Source organism: Scomber japonicus, chromosome 6, assembly GCF_027409825.1.
Source record: "Scomber japonicus isolate fScoJap1 chromosome 6, fScoJap1.pri, whole genome shotgun sequence".
NCBI lineage: Eukaryota > Metazoa > Chordata > Actinopteri > Scombriformes > Scombridae > Scomber > Scomber japonicus.
Genome location: NC_070583.1, coordinates 35,946,532 through 35,961,531, shown reverse-complemented (window position 1 = coordinate 35,961,531; position 15,000 = coordinate 35,946,532). Strand labels below are relative to the sequence as shown.

Below are 15,000 nucleotides of genomic sequence, written 5' to 3'. Positions count from 1 at the left end.
ATTATCATGATGTCATTATCATGATGTCATTATCATGATGTCATTATCATGATGTCATTATCATGATGTCATGATGAGTGCTGGAGAACTAAAGTAGCTTCAGTTAGAAACTACATACAGGCAGTGTGTGTGTGTGTGTGTGTGTGTGTGTCTGTGTGTGTGTGTGTCTGTTACTGTGTGTGTGTGTGTGTGTGTGTGTCTGTTACCGTGTGTGTGTGTGTGTGTGTATGTGTGTGAGTTAACTGGAGGGTGTGTTGGGGTTACCGTGTGTGTTACTGTGTGTGTGTGTGTGTGTGTGTGTGTGAGTTAACTGGAGGGTGTGTTGGGGTTACCGTGTGTGTTAGTGTGTGTGTGTGTGTGTGTGTGTGTGTGTATGTGTGTGTGTGTGTGTGTGTGTGTGTGTGTGTGTGTGTGTGTACCTGTATTAGGAGGACAGAGGACACAGTCCGTGGTCCCCCAGGCTTTCCCGATGCCTCTGCAGCAGGTATCTCTACTCCTCAGTCCAGGCAGAGGAGAGCTGCACTAAAGACACACACACACACACACACACACACACACACACACACACACACACACACACACACACACACACACACACACACACACACACACACACACACACACACACACAAACACAAACTTTTAAAATATTTTTTTATATCCATATTTTATATCACGGTTACTTTAATCTAAACCAGGGGGTCAAACATGAGGCCCGTGGACCTGGACCTTTCCTCCCTCTCTTCTTTTCCTTCCTCTCTTCCTCCCTCCCTTCCTTACATCTCTTTCCTGTCTTATTTTCTTTCCTTCTGTCCTTCCTTCATATTTCCTTCCTTCCTTCCTTCCTTCTTTCCTTTCTTTCTTCCTTCCCTCTTCCTGTCTTATTTTCCTTCCTTCTGTCCCTCCTTCCTTCATCCTTCCTTCCTTCCTTCCCTCCCTCTTTCATTCCTGTCTTTTCTGTTCTTCCTTCCTTCCTTCCTTCTGTCATTCCTTCCATCTTTCCTATCTTTCTTCCTTCCCTCTTCCTGTCTTATTATCCTTCCTTCCTTCTTTCCATCCTTTTTTTCCTTTCTTCTGCCCTTCCTTCCATCTTTCCTTCCTTCTTTCTTTCATGCCTCTTATTTTCCTTCCTTCTGTCCTTCCTTCCTTCCTTCCTTCTTTCCTTCCTGTCTCATTTTCCTTCCTTCCGTCTTTCCATCCTTTCTTTTCCTTCCTTCTGTCCTTTCTGATCCAAACATAAAATCCAGAGGGTTCAACAAGAGTGTTACAACAGAATTAAAAAACTTATTATCCTCCTTTCATCCTTTCATCCTTTCAGACGTTTAAAAACCTTTAAGGAGAAACATTGTGAAGAGGAGAAGGACTGATGAGTTGTAGACTTGTTTCTATTTAAAGTCTCTGGAGCCAAAAAGCTTTTCAACAGTAGATTCTTCTTTAAAGCTCTCTGGAAGTAGAGCAGTACATTGTGTCCTGACAGTGGCACTAGAGCAGGGATGCCAAACATGAGGCCCGTGGGCCAGATCCGGCCCGCCGAGGGGTCTGATCCGGCCCACTTTCCTTCCTGTCTTCTTTTCCTTCCAACCCTCCTGTCATCTGTCCTTCTTTCCTTCCTCCCTTTCTTACTTCTTTCCTTCTTTGTTTCCTTCCCTCCGTCCTTCCATCTTTCCTTAATTTTCTTATCCTTCCTTCCTTCCTTCCTTCCCTCCATCCTTCCTTTCTTCCATCTTTCCTTCATCTTCTTTTCCTTTCTTCCTTTCCTTCCTTCCTTTCTTGTCTTCTTTTCCTTCCAACCCTCCTGTCATCTGTCCTTCTTTCCTTCCTCCCTTTCTTACTTCTTTCCTTCTTTGTTTCCTTCCCTCTGTCCTTCCTTCCTTTCATCTTTCCTTAATTTTCTTTTCTTTCTTCCTTTCCTTCTTTCCTTCTTTGTTTCCTTCCTTCCTTCCATCTTTCCTTCATCTTCTTTTCCTTTCTTCCTTCCCTTCCTTCCTTCCTGTCTTCTTTTCCTTCCTTCCTTCCTTCCTTCCTTCCTTCCTTCCTTTTGTCTTTCCTTCCCTCTTTTCTTTCCTTCCTGTCACTTTCACCTTCTTTCCTCCCTTCCTTCCTTTCTTCCTTTCCTTCCTTCCTTTTGTCTTTCCTTCCCTCTTTTCTTTCCTTCCTGTCACTTTCACCTTCTTTCCCTACTTCCTTCCTTCCTTTTGTCTTTCCATCCTTGTTTCCTCCCTTCCTTCCATCTTTTTAATGATCTGGCCCACATCAGATCAGAGTGGTCTGTATGAGTTTGACTCCTCTGCTCTAGAGGAAAGGTGACGGGATCAGTTTTAAATCGATGGGATTCATCCTCCTGCACACTCCAAAAAATATTAAAAGCAGATTTCATGGAAACCTGGAAACCTGGCAGGTCCGATGTGAGATGTGTTGATAAAAAAAAAAACTGAGAACACATGAAATATATTTTCTGGCTGACTGAGAATTTACATTTCACATATTTTCTAATCAAACTGCGATCGGCTCCTCTTGTCTGACGGCAGCTGTTTAATGTGCAGTTAACCCTTTACTGTCCTACTTCTGTAAATACCCCAAATATCCTTCCTTCCTTCCTTCCTTCCTTCTTTCCTTCCTTCCTTCCTTCCTTCCTTCCTCCCTCCACAGGCTTTAACCCTTTATTGGGCAAATAACTTCTGTAAATACCCCAAAATATCCTTCCTTCCTTTCTTCTTTGCTTCCTTCCTTCCTTTCTTTCCTTCCTTCTTTCCTTCCTTCTATCTGTCCTTCCTCCCTCCCTTCCTTCTTTCCTTCCTCCGTCCTTCCTTCCTTTCCTTACTTCCATCTGTTCTTCCTCCCTCCCTCCATCCTTCTCTCCTCCTTTCCTTCCTCCATCCCCCTTTCTTCTTCCTTCCTTCTTTCTTCCCTTCCACCCTCCCTCCTTCTCTCTTTCTTTCCTCCCCCCTACCTTCCTTCCTTCTTTCCTCCGTCTTTCCTTCCTTCCATCCTTCCTTCCTCCCTTCCTTCTTTCCTTCCTCCGTCCTTCCTTCCTTCCTCCCTGCCTTCTTTCTTCCCTTCCTCGTTCCTTATTTCCTCCGTCCTTCCTTCCTTCCATCTGTCCTTCCTCCCTCCCTCCTTCTCTCCTCCCTTCCTTCTTTCCTTCCTCCGTCCTTCCGTCCTTCCTTCCTTCCTTTCCTAACTTCCATCTGTTCTTCCTTCTTCTCTCCTCCTTTGCCCTTTCTTCTTCCTTCTTTCTTCCCTTCCTCCCTCCCTCCTTCTGTCTTTCTTTCCTCCCCCCTACCTTCCTTCCTTCCTTCCTTCTTTCCTCCGTCTTTCCTTCCTCCTTCCTTCCATCCTTCCTTCCTTCCTTCCTCCCTCCCTTCCTTTCAATGAGTGTCCTATAAAGGGTTAACAAGACGTTCTCTGTCCTCTTAGATGAGTTTGGATGCGGTTCAACATCACAAGAGCGAGCGGTTCTTTTTCTTCTTCATGGGATATATTTTGATGTTTATGATCCTGTAAGAGTCCTTTTCTGGTTCACATTAGCTGTGTTGGCTGCAGCTGGAGATAAATAGCGTGTTCGCACTCCTCTGTTCCTTCCTTCCTTCCTGCCTTCCTTCCTTCCTTCCTTCCTTCCTCCACAGGCTTTAACTCTTTATTGGGCAAATAATTATATTTGGTAACTTCTGTAAATACCCCAAAATATCCTTCCTTCCTTTCTTCCTTCCTTCCTTCCTTCCTTCTTTGCTTCCTTCCTTCCTTCCTGCCTTCTTTCTTCCCTTCCTCTTTTCCTTTCTCCCTCCCTCGTTCTTTATTTCCTCCGTCCTTCCTTCCTTTCCTTCCTTCTATCTGTTCTTTCTCCCTCCCTCCTTCTCTCATCCCTTCCTTCTTTCCTTCCTCCGTCCTTCCATCCTTCTTTCCTTCCTTCCTTCTATCTGTCCTTCCTCCCTCCCTTCCTTCTTTCCTTCCTCCGTCCTTCCTTCCTTCCTTTCCTTACTTCCATCTGTTCTTCCTCCCTCCCTCCTTTCCTTCCTCCATCCCCCTTTCTTCTTCCTTCCTTCCTTCTTTCTTCCCTTCCTCCCTCCCTCCTTCTCTCCTCCCTTCCTTCTTTCCTTCCTCCATCCCCCTTTCTTCTTCCTTCCTTCCTTCTTTCTTCCCTTCCTCCCTCCCTCCTTCTCTCCTCCTTTCCTTCTTTGCTTCCTCCATCCCCCTTTCTTCTTCCTTCCTTCCTTCTTTCTTCCCTTCCTCCCTCCCTCCTTCTCTCTTTCTTTCCTTTATGATCCTGTAAAAAAAAAAAAAAAAAGCTGGAGTCCTTTTCTGGTTCACATTAGCTGTGTTGGCTGCAGCTGGAGATAAATAGCGTGTTCGCACTCCTCTGTTCCTTCCTTCCTTCCTTCCTTCCTTCCTTCCTTCCTTCCTCCACAGGCTTTAACTCTTTATTGGGCAAATAATTATACTTGGTAACTTCTGTAAATACCCCAAAATATCCTTCCTTCCTTCCTTCTTTGCTTCCTTCCTTCCTTCTTTGCTTCCTTCCTTCCTTCCTGCCTTCTTTCTTCCCTTCCTCTTTTCCTTTCTCCCTCCCTCGTTCTTTATTTCCTCCGTCCTTCCTTCCTTTCCTTCCTTCCATCTGTTCTTCCTCCCTCCCTCCTTCTCTCCTCCTTTCATTCTTTGCTTCCTCCATCCCCCTTTCTTCTTCCTTCCTTCCTTCTTTCTTCCCTTCCTCCCTCCCTCCTTCTCTCTTTCTTTCCTTTATGATCCTGTAAAAAAAAAAAAAAAAGCTGGAGTCCTTTTCTGGTTCACATTAGCTGTGTTGGCTGCAGCTGGAGATAAATAGCGTGTTCGCACTCCTCTGTTCCTTCCTTCCTTCCTGCCTTCCTTCCTTCCTTCCTTCCTTCCTCCACAGGCTTTAACTCTTTATTGGGCAAATAATTATATTTGGTAACTTCTGTAAATACCCCAAAATATCCTTCCTTCCTTTCTTCCTTCCTTCCTTCCTTCCTTCTTTGCTTCCTTCCTTCCTTCCTGCCTTCTTTCTTCCCTTCCTCTTTTCCTTTCTCCCTCCCTCGTTCTTTATTTCCTCCGTCCTTCCTTCCTTTCCTTCCTTCTATCTGTTCTTTCTCCCTCCCTCCTTCTCTCATCCCCTTCCTTCTTTCCTTCCTCCGTCCTTCCATCCTTCTTTCCTTCCTTCCTTCTATCTGTCCTTCCTCCCTCCCTTCCTTCTTTCCTTCCTCCGTCCTTCCTTCCTTCCTTTCCTTACTTCCATCTGTTCTTCCTCCCTCCCTCCTTTCCTTCCTCCATCCCCCTTTCTTCTTCCTTCCTTCCTTCTTTCTTCCCTTCCTCCCTCCCTCCTTCTCTCCTCCCTTCCTTCTTTCCTTCCTCCATCCCCCTTTCTTCTTCCTTCCTTCCTTCTTTCTTCCCTTCCTCCCTCCCTCCTTCTCTCCTCCTTTCCTTCTTTGCTTCCTCCATCCCCCTTTCTTCTTCCTTCCTTCCTTCTTTCTTCCCTTCCTCCCTCCCTCCTTCTCTCTTTCTTTCCTTTATGATCCTGTAAAAAAAAAAAAAAAAAGCTGGAGTCCTTTTCTGGTTCACATTAGCTGTGTTGGCTGCAGCTGGAGATAAATAGCGTGTTCGCACTCCTCTGTTCCTTCCTTCCTTCCTTCCTTCCTTCCTTCCTTCCTTCCTCCACAGGCTTTAACTCTTTATTGGGCAAATAATTATACTTGGTAACTTCTGTAAATACCCCAAAATATCCTTCCTTCCTTCCTTCTTTGCTTCCTTCCTTCCTTCTTTGCTTCCTTCCTTCCTTCCTGCCTTCTTTCTTCCCTTCCTCTTTTCCTTTCTCCCTCCCTCGTTCTTTATTTCCTCCGTCCTTCCTTCCTTTCCTTCCTTCCATCTGTTCTTCCTCCCTCCCTCCTTCTCTCCTCCTTTCATTCTTTGCTTCCTCCATCCCCCTTTCTTCTTCCTTCCTTCCTTCTTTCTTCCCTTCCTCCCTCCCTCCTTCTCTCTTTCTTTCCTTTATGATCCTGTAAAAAAAAAAAAAAAAAGCTGGAGTCCTTTTCTGGTTCACATTAGCTGTGTTGGCTGCAGCTGGAGATAAATAGCGTGTTCGCACTCCTCTGTGCTCTGACAGAAGAATCCCCTCTGTGCTCGTATTTCACGCTGGTAATAAAGAGCAGCTTGTGTGTTGCGGTAGCTGCTGTCGCACAGAGCCGAGGTTACAACTGTGTGACTCTTTGAACCGCAGCAACACCACGACTACCGAACGCCACCGAGCCGCCTCCAGTTCAAACATCCAAATAAGATTAAGACTGTGTGTGTGTGTGTGTGTGTGTGTGTCTATTAGAGCCCGACTGATACAGGACTTTTGAAACCGAGTGGAAAACTTCACAGATAGCCGATAGAGCAGAGGTGTCAAACTCATTTTCATTCAAGGGTCACATACAGACCAATCTGATCTCATGTGGGCCGGATCATTAAAAAGATGGAAGGAAGGAAGGAAGGAAGGAAGGAAGGAAGGAAGGAACACTAACCACTAACAGGTTGTTGGTGTAATGAACACTGCAGCCTGTAGGGGGAGCTGGCAGCTGTTGGTGATTAAAGCCACAGACTGTATAAAAGAAATGGACGTAACATCCGTGACGTCACCCATTGGTTTGTGGACTGCTGCTGGGAAAAAAAGAACACGGATTCTACTTATATGGTCATGAGGCGGAGTCATGAGGCGGAGTCATGGACGGGGCGGGACCAACGGCAGAGCGGGGAGGCTGCGATCGGTTGCGAGGGCTGGATCTGGAGGACATTGGTCAATCAACCTGTCAATCAGGACGTAGCCACGCCCTAATGCATACCCTGCTTTATCGTCACATATAAAATCAGGGAGGCCAAAATGTCCCAAATGAACATCATACTGCATTGAAGAAGGCTTTAAACTAGCGATTGAGACCATAAACACATTTTGAAAACGTTTACTGAGGTTAGAAATCAAGTGAGAAGTTGGTGAATTCTCCATTGACTTGTATAGAGACGGTCGCCCCCTAGTGGCCTTTTGATAGAATGCAGCTCTAAGTTACTTCCTCATTGGCTTCTTTTCAGAGGACCGGAGCTCCCCGCCTGGTTAAAGCCAATTAAAGCAGTTCTAGTATGTGGCTCCTTCTCACCTGTCCGTCTTTGACTTCTCTGAAGCAGTACTTGAACCCGGAGTACTGGGTGTACGTGCCGTCGCCCGTCACCGTCTGGGCCTGGATCCCTGCCACCACCGCCGCCGGGGCTGCTGGGGCCGGGGCTGCTGGGGCTGCCAGGGCCGCTGGGGCCGGAGCACCTGCCGACCCCGAGTGTGAGCTGGAGGAGAGCGTCCGCAGCGTGGGGCTGAATCCAGACACCTGGAACCAAACAAACATTTCATTTACTGGTTTTTGTTAGTTTGTTAGTTTTACTCACAGCTGCTGTTTTAATCTCATTCGTTCATATTCTCACCTTCCGCACCTGGTGGATCTTCACGCTGGCCTCGGGGGGGTGCTGCACCATGACCTTCACCATGGAGGGGCCGGGAGCTGCACAGACAAGCACACACTGGGTCTGTTTAGAGTTCCTCACCAGAACACAGCAACACTTTCATTCTTCTACTAACACTTCTCTCATGTTCCTGCAGAGGTCTGTGTTAGGATGAATCAACTCCACTAAAATACCTCTCACACTTACTAATGCATCATCTGTCTTTACGTCCAACCACTCACGCTTTCATGTCCATGTGAATTTCTATTTTATAGTTTTTAAAGTTTTATTGGATGTAATATTCTGAAGCTTCTCAGTAAAACTCTGCTGCTAACATGAATGAACTAACTGGAATCAAATGTCCCAATAAGAGTCAGAGTCAGTCGTTGTGTTAGAGGAGCTCAAACAGTCACAAATTATGAATCCATTAAACTTACATTGGTACTGTTTCCATGGTGACGAAACATAACGTGCCGTCATCAGGGAATTTCATGTTAACAGTTCGTGCCATACACACATTAAGGCTTTTAGAGAAACAGTGGTAGATATCAGACAGCATGATGTTGGGCTCTAGGTCCAGAATACATGAATGACATGTTAGTAGAATATAAACCCAGTAGAGCTCTGAGATCTACTAACTCAGGTCAGATAGTTGAGCCCAGAGCTCTGAGATCTACTGACTCAGGTCAGATAGTTGAGCCCAGAGCTCTGAGATCTACTGACTCAGGTCAGATAGTTGAGCCCAGAGCTCTGAGATCTACTGACTCAGGTCAGATAGTTGAGCCCAGAGCTCTGAGATCTACTGACTCAGGTCAGATAGTTGAGCCCAGAGTTCAAACTAAACATGATGAAGCAGCTTTTACACAACTGGAACAAACTAGCAGCAGAACTGTGAACATTTTTAAATCCAGGTTAAAATCATTTCTCTTCTCCTGTGCTTATGATTGAGCTCTTTTAAAGCACTTTACATTTTAATCTTTCATTTACACTCTATGTCCTTTTAATGATTTTAAAGCTCATTATTATTTTTATGCTGCAATCTTATATTTAATGCTCTATTCTAGTATTTTATTTCTCTCTTTCTATTTTTCTGTACTTTGTTTTTATTATGGGGGGGTGGAGGGGGGGGGGTAATTGTATGTGGTAAAATAATCCATGTCTGTGGTTTTATAGCATGAACTGTGTTTTTAGATCTTTATCTTGCAGCTTGTTAAATGAACTCTGTAGTAAAGTCTCTATAGACACAGACTGAGTCACACAGGAAGTCACACACACAACAAGCATAGAGAGCATAGATTTTCAGAATAAAACACAAATGTGTGTTTCTCAAATGACATGTTATTCTGTTTTATGTAAAGCACATTGAGTTGCCATTGTGTATGAAATGCGCTATATAAATAAAACTGCCTTGCCTAGATATCAGACAGCATGGTGTTGGGCTCTACTTCACTGTGCTGCTGTTAGTGAACACACACGCTGCTGGACGTTCAAACATAAACACGTCAGTTTGAATTCATGTTCCTGAGTAGAGCTGATCACTGAGCACTGATCGGCTCTCTGGATGATTAGGATGATACTCATGATGTCATACTTTGTTGTCTCCGTGTGATGAGTGTGATGAGTGTGATGAGTGTGATGAGACTAAATACGGGAAACTAGACTCAACATGACTCACAGGTGCTCCGGTAAAATCCATGAGGAATATATCCTGATTCCTTATTTCTTAGTTTTCTTTATTGTTTCGTTTACTGAACGTCATAAAGATGTTTATATATGTTTTATATAAACTGTCTTTAAGATCTGACTGTAGATGAAGTTTGTGTTTGTGCCTGTATGTGTGTGTGTATGTGTGTGTGTGTGTGTATATATGTGTGCCTGTATGTGTGTGCCTGTATGTGTGTGTGTATGTGTGTGTGTGTGTGTATATATGTGTGCCTGTATGTGTGTGCCTGTATGTGTGTGTGTATGTGTGTGTGTGTGTGTATATATGTGTGCCTGTATGTGTGTGCCTGTATGTGTGTGTGTATGTGTGTGTGTGTGTGTATATATGTGTGCCTGTATGTGTGTGCCTGTATGTGTGTGTGTATGTGTGTGCCTGTATGTGTGTGTGTGTGTATATGTGTGTGCCTGTATGTGTGTGTGTGTGTGTGTGTATATGTGTGTGCCTGTATGTGTGTGCCTGTATGTGTGTGTGTGTGTGTGTGTGTGTGTGTCTGTATATGTGTGTGTGTGTGTCTGTATACGTGTAAGCTCAGACTAACCTCCAGGCCTCCCAACCTGCTGGCTTTGCCCCCCCAGCGGCAGCAGGAACTCAGACTGAGTCAGCTCCTGACGGGCGGAGAGCATCGCAGGCTTGACGATCTCATTGGTGGAGGACGGCGAGGCGGCGGCGGCGGCGGTGGCAGCAGCGGTGGCCGCGGCGACGGCTGTCGGGCTGACGGGGATCTGGCAGAACTTTCCGGTGAAGTTTGGCGGACAGATGCAACGATCTTTCTGCAGGCAGATGCCTCCGTTCTTACAGAGCAGAGGACAGAGGACTGAAAGAGAGACAACACTCATCAGACAATAATCAATCAATAACTGCCAATACATACATGAGATCATAATGGGCTCCTAGAGCTCTTAGCTTATGCTGCTATAGGCTTAGCCTGCCGGGGGGACTCCCATGATGCACTGGGCTCCTCTCTCCTCCCCCCTTTCTCTCTCTATCCATCCATCCATCTATACCCATTAACATTCATGTTCTATTAATGCATCAATAACCTAAACTTCTTCCCCGGAGTTGTCTGTGCTTTCTGGTCTCACAGGTAATCTGGGCCTGGAGACGTCCGGATGACAGATTCCAGTCCTGGACCTTCAATGTGCTTCTCTCTCTCCTCTCCTTCCTCTCCTCTCTCTCCTCTCCTTCCTCTCTCTCCTCTATCCTTCCCCTCTCTCCTCTCCTTCCTCTCCTCTCCTTCCCCTCTCTCTCCTCTCCTTCCTCTCTCTCTCCTCTCCTTCCTCTCTCTCCTCTCTCCTTCATCTCTCTCCTCTCCTTCCTCTCTCTCTCCTCTACTTCCTCTTCCTCTCCTCTCTCTCTCCTCTACTTCCTCTTCCTCTCCTCTCTCTCCTTCCTCTCTCCTTCATCTCTCTCCTCTCCTTCCTCTCTCTCTCCTCTCTCTCCTTCCTCTCTCTCCTCTCTCCTTCATCTCTCTCCTCTCCTTCCTCTCCCTCTCCTCTCCCTCTCTCTCTCCTTCCTCTCTCCTCTCGTCCCTCTCTCTCCTCTCCCTCTCTCTCTCCTCTCCTTCCTCTCTCTCTCTCTCTCCTTCCTCTCTCCTCTTGTCCCTCTCTCTCCTCTCTCTCTCTCTCTCTCTCGATCTCGAACAGGGTATATGTACATTTTTAGATAACAAATCTAATGACTTTTAAGGCCTTTTTAACCCGCTTTCAAATAAAACCACTGCTGAGACATCATAATAATATAAAAACACATTTTTAGATCATGAATATTAATAACTGATGATTATTAACATGCAAACAGTCAAATAATTAAAATTAAAATGAGAGTAACATTCAGACTCCACCCCGAGTTCACAGTCTGCATGGAAACACTGCGTCTACTCTCACACTGCTGCTGAACAGATGCATTGTGGGCCGCTGGATCTCAGAGAGAAGAGAGAGCGGGTTCTGGTGCCAGCTGAAACCCGTCGGCTGCTTCCTACTTCCTGTTTGAGTGCCTGGGACAGGATGTTGGTGTATTGTTACCCAGAGTTCAGCTGGTGTTGAACCCGCTGCTAATGAGCTGATAACAGCAGCAGCGTCTCTGCAGCAGGAAGGAAACCTGCAGCTTTAAAACCAGGTTGAGCTCAGCAGCTATCACACGCTGAGGTTATTATTAATGTGTTTGATTTGGCCTGAATACTAAACATTACATCCTATCACAAATGTTCACCATACAACTGTTAGAGAGCTACGTGAGTCTCATGGTTTACTGTTAAACCTTTGACTATATTCATGTGAGACACTGAGGCAAACTTTTCTCCAGAATATACACAAACATAATAAATACTCTGTGAATGTAAAAAATATCTTCAAACTAGTTTTAAAAGCATGAACGGGGTCAACAGGTCAAAGTTAAGCAGAGTGAAGTATGTTGTTTATGAGTTTATGAGAGGACTCTTTGGTTGGTTATTGGTCCCGGCTTCTGGTTGGTGCCCTGTATTATTAATTAATTTGAATTAGGGCTGTCAAACGATTAATTTTTTTAATCGAGATTAATCGCAGAATTTCCATAGTTAATCGTGATGAATCGCGTTTTGAATAGCATGTTTAAAATCCTGTTATTTTCCATTTGAAGGCAGTTTTAAGCCCATAATGTAAAGCATTTCTTACCAGAGTGTCTTAACTGGGAATCAATCACGGCTCTGCTGCGACTCCCACACTCCAAAATGCTCCTTTGGTGGAGCTGAGGCTGGCTTGGCTGCACCTGGGTGTTTAGCGTGGAGGTGCTAACTCAAACTCCACGTACTCCGGTGGTAGTTAAACTCCGTTTGACACAGGTTGCATTTTACTTTTGACTTGTCAACTGAAGCGTCTGGAAGTGTTTTAAAGTTAAACAAGCCGTTCAAAAGTCCAGTAGCTCTCTTACTTTCCATCAGCGCGGTAGGTTTACTGCAGGAGGCCACTTCAAAGCATAGCGCTACAGCTAGAGGAGCCGTCTACGGGGGAGTAGAAGGGACAAAAAGGCTTGCAACATTAAAATGAGATTTAAAAAATTAACGCATTATGGATTGCATTAATCTAATCGCGATTAACGCGTTAACGCTGACAGCCCTAATTTTAATAATTTAGTATTATCTTTGACAATCACACATTTTGGCTGATAACCCAACTGTGCTCCTACCAATCCCAAACACTAATGCTGATGTCACATAAACATCAGATTTATTGCTTTGATTTCTATCAAAGTGTCCAAACTGACCACGAGTCAGTTTCGGAGCTTTTATCAGACGCCCAGTTTCTCTTTACCTCCTGCTGCTGGCGTTGAAAGCGCGACACGGACGAGGACAGGAGGAATGATTAGAGAAAGAAGAACAGCTTTAATATTCATTTCAACTCCTGACGGTCAGTTTAAAACACACATAAAGAAGAATGAACCTGTCCTCTGAGGCTTGGGTACAGTGATTATGTCCGTAAGAGTGTGTGTGTGTGTGTGTGTGTGTGTGTGTGTGTGTGTGTGTGTGTGTGTGTGCGTGTGCGTGTGCTGGTGTAAAGGCAGTGACCTAATTATTACCCTGGACATCGCCCTACAGATGGATTGCATCAACACAGAGTTTGGACGAGGTTTCTGGGGCATAAGAGAGAGAAAAGAACAACAGGCAGAGGGAAGGAAGGAAGGAAGGAAGGAAGGAAGGAAGGAAGGAAGGAAGGAAGGAAGGTAGGAATGGGCAGGCATAAACACAGAGAGATGAAATGATGAAATGATGTAAATAGTGATGAAGGGAAGAGAGCGGGAACAGTGAGGGGAGAGGGCAGGCGATGGTGATGACCTTCAACTGTCCCCTCCTTTTCTTCCTTCCTTCCTTCCTCTTTTCCTCCTTACCTTCCTTCCTCTTTTCCTCCTTACCTTCCTTCCTCCTTCCTTACTCCTTTCTTTCCTTCCTTCCTCCCTCCTAAATTCCTTCCTCCTTTCCTTCCTCCCTTCCTCCCTCCTTACTCCTTTCCTTCCTTCCTTCCTCCCTTCCTTCTCTCCTAAATTCCTTCCTCCCTTCCTCTTTTCCTCCTTACTTCCTTCCTTACTCCCTCCTTACTCCTTTCCTTCCTTCCTTCCTCCCTTCCTTCTCTCCTAAATTCCTTCCTTCCTTCCTCCTTACTCCTTTCCTTCTCTCCTAAATTCCTGAGACACACTCATCCTCACAACTGAGTCATCCTGTGGGGCTGAACTTACACAGAATCAATGTTTTTCTTTCTTTCTTTCTTTCTTTCTCCTCCTTCACTCGTTCCTTTGGCTCTGATATGAGCCAGTAGTGAAGCTTGTTATCATTGTCAGAGGAGGTTTTAGTAAAGTTCTTAAAGTGCGATGTATTACAGTAATAAACACAATGACATGCTTCTCAACTGATGTCGAAAGTAACAGAAACAGTTGAGGGTCATCACCATCGGCTGCCCTCTCCCCTCACTGGAAGAACTGGAAGAACTGAAGAACCTCAAAAAAACCCAAAAACATGCTGAGAGGCTCATCTCACCCGGGTCACCCATCAGTCAGGAGATACAAGATTTTAAAGACAAGGACCAATAGACTAAAATAAAACTGTTTTTAATCACAGAAGCCATTGCTGCCTTGAAAAGTAGAACAGGAGGCAGAGCCTTCAGCTATCAGGCTCCTCTCCTGTGGAACCATCTTCCAGATTTGGTCGGGGGGGCAGACACCCTCCCTACATTTAAGAGTAGGCTTCAAACTTTCCTTTTTGATAAAGCTCATAGTTAGGGCTCCTAGAGGTCTTAGCTTATGCTGCTATAGGCTTAGACTGCCGGGGGACTCCCATGATGCACTGGGCTCCTCTCTCCCTCTCTCTCTCTCTCTCTCTCTATCCATCCATCTATATCCATTAACATTCATGTTCTATTAATGCATCAATAAGCTAAACTTCTTCCCCGGAGTTGTCTGTGCTTTCTGGTCTCACAGGTAATCTGAGCCTGGGCCTCCTCTCCTTCCTCTCTCTCCTCTCTCCTTCCTCTCTCCTCTCCTTCCTCTCTCTCTTCTCCTTCCTCTCTCTCCTCTCTCCTTCCTCTCTCTCTTCTCCTTCCTCTCTCTCTTCTCCTTCCTCTCTCTCCTCTATCCTTCCTCTCTCTCTTCTCCTTCCTCTCTCTCCTCTCCTTCCTCTCTCTCCTCTCTACTCCTCCTCTTCCTCTCTCTCCTCTATCCTTCCACTCTCTCCTCTCCTTCCTCTCTCCTCTCCTTCCACTCTCTCCTCTCCTTCCTCTCTCTCCTCTCCTTCCTCTCCTCTCCTTCCTCTCTCTCCTCTCCTCTCTACTCCTCCTCTTCCTCTCTCTCCTCTATCCTTCCTTTCTCTCCTCTCCTTCCTCTCTCTCCTCTCCTTCCTCTCTCTCCTCCCTCTATCTCCTCTCAACCCCAACCGGTCGAAGGAAGGAAGGAAGGAAGGAAGGAAGGAAGGAAGGAAGGAAGGAAGGAACAGTCAAAACAGACAGGGTCAATTTGACCCGGGAGGACGACAGGAGGGTTAAAGAGAAGAGATGAGTGTTAATACATTTCATTCATAGAAAGGAGGAAAAGAAGTACGATATGTTGACCCTGAGACCAGCTGTGTGAACGAGAGCAATGACCTTTTGACCACATGATGTCATCGCCTCCTCCCTCGCCCTGTGTGTGTGTGTGTGTGTGTGTGTGTGTGTATGTGTGTGTGTGTGTGTGTGTGTGTGTGTGTGTGTGTGTGTGTGTGTGTAGGATACAGAGAGTTAATGAGAAATGAAAGCCATATGTCAGTGTAGTGTTTCTACTCCTTTACTCTGGACTCAAGTTTCCATCCA

The 15,000-nt window shown here is 45.6% G+C and overlaps 1 protein-coding gene across 1 annotated transcript in view; it reads right to left on the bottom strand.

Moving 5' to 3' along the window:
- The window catches only part of LOC128359989 (latent-transforming growth factor beta-binding protein 4), a 69,384-nt gene that overhangs the window by 48,467 nt on the left and 5,917 nt on the right, over nucleotides 1-15,000 (bottom strand). Inside the window, exons 2-5 of the mRNA XM_053320304.1 lie at nucleotides 9,735-10,010; nucleotides 7,456-7,532; nucleotides 7,140-7,361; nucleotides 420-522 (exon numbers count right to left, since the gene is read on the bottom strand). Coding sequence (XP_053176279.1) covers nucleotides 420-522; nucleotides 7,140-7,361; nucleotides 7,456-7,532; nucleotides 9,735-10,010 — 678 coding nt within the window. The remainder of the gene's footprint in view (nucleotides 1-419; nucleotides 523-7,139; nucleotides 7,362-7,455; nucleotides 7,533-9,734; nucleotides 10,011-15,000) is intronic.